At 38.6% G+C, this 7,904-nt stretch overlaps 1 protein-coding gene across 1 annotated transcript in view; it reads right to left on the bottom strand.

The window, feature by feature from the left end:
• The window catches only part of LOC307011628 (tricarboxylate transport protein B, mitochondrial), a 25,760-nt gene extending 18,204 nt beyond the window's left edge, over window positions 1-7,556 (bottom strand). The window contains exon 1 of the mRNA XM_079637520.1: window positions 7,228-7,556. Coding sequence (XP_079493646.1) covers window positions 7,228-7,294 — 67 coding nt within the window. The 5' untranslated portion in view covers window positions 7,295-7,556. The remainder of the gene's footprint in view (window positions 1-7,227) is intronic.
• Between the last annotated feature and the right edge of the window lie 348 nt (window positions 7,557-7,904).

Genomic DNA, 7,904 nt, shown 5'->3' with positions numbered 1-7,904 from the left:
GTGAGTGTGTGTGTGTGTGTGTGAGAGTGTGTGTGTGTGAGTGTGTGTGAGAGTGTGTGTGTGAGAGTGTGTGTGTGTGTGTGTGTGTGTGTGAGTGTGTGTGTGTGTGTGTGTGTGTGTGTGTGTGTGTGTGTGTGTGTGTGTGTGTGTGTGTGTGTGTGTGTGTGTGTGAGAGTGTGTGTGTGTGTGTGTGTGTGTGAGTGTGTGTGTGTGTGTGTGAGAGTGTGTGTGTGTGTGTGTGTGTGTGTGTGTAACGTGTGAAATGTTTCCAGGTCACTGCTGGGTTTGTATGACAGTAGACCAGAGCCGCTCAATACAATACAATCTGAGTCCAGCCGCTGAAAGCTGAAAACACACTCGAAAACAACGCAAACACACCGTACAGGAATACACACCGTACATTCACCGGAGATCCAAACACATCCTGAACTTCTAGAAACACGACAAATAAAAGAGCTTTTCAATCTTACTACAGATTTTTACATAGTTTTACAACTGAGCGAAATCACTTATTGAACATTCCCGGTTCAAACTGAGCACCAGAATGGGGAAAATATATTATTTAAAGGAACAGTTCACTTAAAAATCATTTACTCGCCCTCAAGTTGTTTCAAACCTGTATGAGTTTCTTTCTTCTGCTGAACACAAAGAATGATATTTTGAAGAATGTCGGTAACCAAAGAGTTTATGGACCCCATTGACTTCAATAGTAGGAAAAAAATACTATAGATAGAATACAACTGTCTGGTTACCGAAATTCTTCAAAATATCTTCATTTGTGTTCAGCAGAAGAAAGAAACTCATACAGGTTTGAAACAACTTGAGGGTGAGTAAATGATGACAGAATTAAAAATTTTAAGTGAAATATTCCTTTAAAGCTGCAATATGTAATTTTGTTCGCCGCTAGGGGTCGCTAACAATAATAAAGGCGTAGATTGATGACGCATAAGCGGAATTATGGATCTTGTCGTCATGCTGATGATCTAATAATGTTTATGGATGAGTGAATACACTGATGTTTATCATGACTGTGTGTGTGAAGCGGAGCGCGAGTGCTAATGAGAGACAGATATCAGCGCCACACGCGAGTCCCGCGGATATAAAGGAATGAGGACATTTCAATCTACCGAACTAACGTACCCGCGAGTGCTGTATTAATACTCACAGGACAGTTTATTAGACGAATGAAGCTTGTGAGGTAACAGCGCTGTCTCACTCGCTCTACACTATCACACTAAACTGCATCTGAGTGTGTTAAAGTTATAATGTTATTCTGTGTGTTAGTTTGTGTGTATGAGACTAGCAGTAATCTAGATCAACATTAGAATAACACACTGATCATATTCTAACATTTCATCATGTTGAGCTATATAGCATTGATTAGTTTTATGTACATTTGCTCACCTGTCTAATAGAGTACACGTACGAGCGTCTCTGTCGAGTGGAAGTTAGTCGCGGACGCTAGCTCTCGGCGTCTCTGTCGAGTGGAAGTTAGTCGTGGACGCTAGCTCTCGGCGTCTCTGTCGAGTGGAAGTTAGTCGCGGACGCTAGCTCTCGGCGTCTCTGTCGAGTGAAAGTTAGTCGCGGACGCTAGCTCTCGGCGTCTCTGTCGAGTGGAAGTTAGTCGTGGACGCTAACTTTCGGAATCTCTGTCGAGTGGAAGTTAGTCGTGGACGCTAGCTCTCTGTCGAGTGGAAGTTAGTCGTGGACGCTAGCTCTTTGTCGAGTGGAAGTTAGTCGTGGACGCTAACTTTCGGCATCTCTGTCGAGTGGAAGTTAGTCGTGGACGCTAGCTCTCGGCGTCTCTGTCGAGTAGGAAGTTAGTCGCGGACGCTAGTTAGTCGTGGACGCTAGCTCTCGGCGTCTCTATCGAGTGGAAGTTAGTCGTGGACGCTAGCTCTCGGCGTCTCTGTCGAGTGGAAGTTAGTCGCGGACGCTAGTTAGTCGTGGACGCTAGCTCTCGGCGTCTCTATCGAGTGGAAGTTAGTCGTGGACGCTAGCTCTCGGCGTCTCTGTCGAGTGGAAGTTAGTCGCGGACGCTAGTTAGTTGTGGACGCTAGCTCTCGGCGTCTCTATCGAGTGGAAGTTAGTCGTGGACGCTAGCTCTCTGTCGAGTGGAAGTTAGTCGCGGACGCTAGCTCTCGGCGTCTCTGTCGAGTGGAAGTTAGTCGTGGACGCTAGCTCTCGGCGTCTCTGTCGAGTGGAAGTTAGTCGCGGACGCTAGCTCTCGGCGTCTCTGTCGAGTGGAAGTTAGTCGCGGACGCTAGCTCTCGGCGTCTCTGTCGAGTGGAAGTTAGTGGCGGACGCTAGCTCTCGGCATCTCGAAAACGCCACGCTGATATTGATCCTCGCTTTAGTTCTCCTTTTGTCCCAAAGTCTGCTTGGCATGGTCCGTAATGTTTGAACGAAACAACAACAGCGTGAGTGCCGCTAGACGTAACGCGGTTGTCCACGTCTGTCGCCATGGTTACTAAGGCAGTACGAGCGGAAACCAGGGATAACGCGGATATTACGTGATTGACAGGCGACAGTGAACAGGGACGAGCCATTATTTAAAATTGGAATTTCGCTGAAATTAGACATCTTTGGGAACTTTTGGGACATTGTAAGTACACAACTGCAGGAAATATATCACACTGTAATTTTTTAATATTTTATTATAAAAATCGTACATATTGTACCTTTAAGTGACTTTGAACGTGACATGGTTGTTGATTATTCCAGAAACTGCTGATCTACTGGGATTTTCACGCAAGACCCTCTCTTGCCACTAGGGGTGTAGCGATACCCTCACAATATCACGATACCGAACTCACGATGCGATATTATTTCAATAATTCGAGGCTTGGACTTGGACTGGAAACCCAATGCACAGGACAATAGAGACACCAGCATAAAAATATTCATGATTCAGAAGCTAAAAATACACAATTATTTTAGACGAACTTGCTTGCACTCTGTCACTCACTACTAGATATATTTAAAATAATGTAGGCCACTTCTTTTTACTGGTAACATCAGGTTTTTGGATCCATAAATATTCCCTCATTGCATTATTATACATCATATTCAACATTATATAGTAGTTTAATGTAATACTGACACTAAAACTCTGTAAACTTTTTTCTCATACAGTAATTTTAATTTTGGGTGAACTATACACAATACAGATTTTCTCTATCCACGATACATATTGTTGCTTTTTTGTATTGCGAATATTGTGACACGATATTTGTTACATGATATATAGACACAACCATTTTCTTGCCACACTTTGGGCCTTTTAGTATCAACTGAGCATCGGTATTGTTGACCATCTACATCTCTTTATCAACTCATCTTCAGATGGCTAGCATATAACATATATATATATATATAATTATCTATAAATAGATAACACACGTCACAAAGCTCAAATCATCAAACTGGTTTCTTGATCATGACACAGTGAGTTCACTAATCGAACATTCACCAGATCTCAGTCCAGTAGAGCAGCGTTGGGATGTGGAGTAGGGTTGTAACGGTATGAGATTTTCACGGTATGATAATCGTCTCAGAAAATATCACGGTATCACTGTAAACCGTAACGCTCACAATACTTAATTGGTAATTTAAAAAGTATTTAGCACTTTCTTTTTCTTTCAAGTTCACAGAACTGATATATTTTAAGTAAACTGAACTGTTTCATTGTTTTGAGTTTTATGAAATTATTTATTTTAATTTAGACAAACTTAAGTTTAACTGAAGCGGCTGGGATGTCTATTTCCCAGCATGCTTTGCCGATGCCACTCGAAAGGGAGAGTAAATGCTAAAATTAAGTGCAATATAATGTGTTTTTTTGTGCAAGATTAATGTTAAGAGGGAGATTTAGTCGTGATTAATGTTTTGTTATGCTAATTTAGAAGAATTTTTGGTAATGTTGATTTTAGGATATTACCATCATGGTGACGAGTGAAGCATGAGCTTGATCTGAGAACAAATAAAACCTTTATATTGTTGCACTCACACAGCAAGTGCTTTTGTATAACATATTATTGCTAATATGTTAGCAAATTAGTATGTTACACCGTAAATGCAAACATGGTATTTAATTTTAAATTTATATCAAGCAATCCATACTAAATGAAAAAAATAAGTTAACACTAAGCTTGGTTATTAAGTTACATGAACATAAAAAAAAACGTGTTATTGGTACTATTTGATTTTTACTATTTGATTTAGTACTACACACTTAAAATAAACAAGCTTTTCTAACTCACTAATCTTAAGATTACTTTGCTTAATTTTTTTGAGGCAGAAAACGAGTTTGCATACTTTTTTTAAGTAAGGTCAACTAATTACATTTTACAGTGTATCTACTGTATGACACAGAACAAGCAGGTTTATAGTATATAACATTTTTTGCGCTGTATATTAATCGACACGCTCATATAGCGATTTGATTTATTGCACAGCTATATTTTAGATGTATTCATCCATCTGTCAAATCGCGCATTTTACGTGACATCTGCGTTATTTTGTAAATTCCCTCAGCAACACGGAAATAATACGGCCTTAAGTTATAAATGGAGCTTTATCTGCAGGGAGGGATGGTGTTCGCGAATATTGGAGAACATGTTCGACGCGTTCCCTCCTTTAACAGCCATTCTTCGTCAACATTTCTGGACACAACCGGATATCCATCTTCAAGGAAAACCCCGCGTTGCGCGTTCGTTTTTAGGATACCCAAAGTATTCCCACACTGCAGATTTTAACTTTTTTGTCAGCGGGGATAGAGATGAGAATATCCAGCCGCTGTCTCAGACATCGTCTCCGCTGCACATGTGGAGTCCAAGCAGTCAAGTGGAAAGAAGTTGCGCGCATGTGAGATCTGGTTTAATTATTTTCCAAAACCAGTAATAAGTAAATATTCACGATATGATAATCGTACATGTCAATATCGTGATAAACCGTCATACCGGTATACCGTTACAACCCTAATGTGGAGGAACGAGAGATTCACATCATGGATGTGCAGAAGATAAATCTGCAGAAACGTGATGCTTTCATGACATTATGGACCAGAACCTCTGAGGAATGTTTCTAGCACCTTGTCAAATCTGTGCCATGAAGAATTAACGCATTTCTGAAGGTAAAAGAGGGTCCGACCCGGTACTAGCAAGGTGTACCTAATAAAGTGGCCGGGGAGTTCATAATGATTATAATTCAATTTTAAAATTAACATAGGCTATGTATATATATATATATATATATATGTGTGTGACCCTGGATCACAAAACCAGCCACGGGTCGCACGGGTATATTTGTATTATATACAATACATCGTATGGGTCAAAATTATAGATTTTTCTTTTATGCCAAAAATCATGAGGATATTAAGATCATGTTCCATGAAGATATTTAGTAAATGTCCTACCGTAAATATATAAAATGTATTTTTGTGAGTGAATGCAGCACAATCGTGAGCATAAATGCACAACTTTAAAGGAGATTTTCTCAATGTTTAGATTTTTTTGCTCCTCAGATTCCAGATTTTCAATAGTTGTGTCTCGACCAAATATTGTCCTATCCCAAACCACACATCAATGGAAATCTTATTTATTCAACTTTCAGATGATGTATACATCTCAATAAAAAAATTAAAAAAAGACACATAAGACTGGTTTTGTGGTCCAGGGTCACACACACACACACACACACACACACACACATATATACATATATAATGTTTTTAATTGGGCCCAACACTCCAGCACCAGCCTGTCATATTCTCTCCAGTAAATAAGAAGTGGCATTTCCATCTGAAGGCTGGTTTGTGTAATACCAGACGGGTGGAGCCGAGCACACGAGCGCATATAGAGAAAAATATCACAGACATTAAAACCTGTCATTTCGTTTCAGACGAGCAGTTTCCAGATGGTAGTCCACCAATTACCCAGAGAACACCACACTGGATCCGCCAGCGCTCACAAAGACAGGTAGAGGCAGAGATCGTAATGACCAAACCCTCTTTATAATTGCACTCAATCTATTCTGAGACCATCATTACAATAATGCTCTTATGCGGCACTGCAAAAACTAATTATGGCCTTATATGAGCCTGTGATAAAAGACACAGATGTGCAATAAATACTTTTATTCATATTGTTAATGTATAAATATTAATAATTATAAAGAATAAAGAAATATCAATTGTTCTGCAAAGTTCAATTTTATAATTGTGAATTCATCATCATTATTAATGCCTTAAGAAATGAATAACATTTTCATACCCTTTGACTAAGTTGCATTATCTTAAACGTCACGGACTTGTATTATCTCCCGTCTTGCTTTGATAAGTGAGCATCAGGGTTTGTGTGGAGGACATCAGCTGTGTGTCCTTGTGTAGATCTGACCTTTACTTTAACTAAACCGGCATATTTAATCTCCTCTAATGCACAAATATTACATACATCTGAGTTTGGCTATTCTGTAGTGTGCATATATGCATAAAATGTATATATGAATATAAATATATATATATTTATATATACATATATATATATAGCTACCTAAACTAAAGTGTGACAGTATTATATATATATATATATATATATATACGGTCACACTTTAGTTTAGCTAGCTATTAACTACGACTTTTGCCTCAAAAAACTCTTAATTACTGCTAAAAAATAGTTAGTAAGGTAGTTGTTAAATGAAGGTATTGGATTAAGAGATGTAGCATATAACTATGCACAATAAAGCATTAATATGTGCTTTATAAGTATAATAAACAGTCAATATCCTAGTACATTATATATATGTGTGTGTATAAATACTTAATGAAACTTAAAACGTAATAATGTAATGATTTATCCGTTAAATAACATCATTTTATGGGTCAACAACAGCATTCGCAGGTAAAGTAACTTTCTTTTACTATTTTTTTATTAGGTAATATAGGCTAATAAATCGCTGTAACTAGTTACCAAAAGATGTACATGTAAACTGCTAAAAAACTAAACTAAACTGAAAAAACAGTAGTTTTCTGAACATATTAATTCAAACATATTCCCTGCAGAAACCACCACAAATTCAATCTTCAGTATTGTATGTCCTTTTCTAAAGCTTCTTTCGCAAGTTCAGATGAAAACAGTTCAGAAATCAACACACTTCATCTTAAATGTGTCGTGAGGATGAACAGTTTTTTTAATCTGTAGTTTTATGATGAAATGATGTGTAACTGACCTGCCAGGATGGCTTTTCCAGGATGAGTGAGTTTGGCTTTGCTCGCAGCTCCGCGTTCACGCGTCATCTTCCTCAGTCAAGACTCTCACGAACGCGCGCAGCACTGTTGCGTCCGAGAGCAGCTCGCGATCATAGACTGATGACATGAGACTGCTCTCAGCCAATCAGCAGTCCGATCTCACACAGGGGCGGGGCTCGCAGCTCTCTCTCTCTCTCTCTCTCTCTCTCTCTGCCACGCCCTCGAGAAGAGAAACTCGGTTTAGGATCCGAACCGAATCTCAACCCAAATCTCCAGCACGAGCTCATCATCTGACTGACAGAATAGCTTTAGATTGAAATAAGCATTAAAAACTCAGTATTACTGAGCTCCAAAGCTGCAGACATATATAGCCAATCTATATAAATAAATATTCAATTAGCCTATAAAAAAAAATGTGGGGGAAAATATAAATATAAAGGAAAAAACATATATATTATATATATATATATGTGTGTGTGTGTTCACACTGTAGTTTAGGTAGCTACCTATTATTAACTTGGCCTACCACTTATGCCTCAAACTCCTAATTACTGCTTATTAATAGTTAGTAAGGTAGTTGTTAAGTCTAGGTATAAAGTGGATTAAGGGATGTAGAATATGATTATGCACAATAAGGCATTATAAGTAGGCCTAATAG

The sequence above is a fragment of the Phoxinus phoxinus genome (genome assembly GCF_949152265.1).
Source record: "Phoxinus phoxinus genome assembly, chromosome: 15".
Lineage (NCBI taxonomy): Eukaryota > Metazoa > Chordata > Actinopteri > Cypriniformes > Leuciscidae > Phoxinus > Phoxinus phoxinus.
The sequence above is the reverse complement of the archived record's forward strand: the minus strand, read 5'-3'. Positions and strand labels throughout refer to the sequence as shown.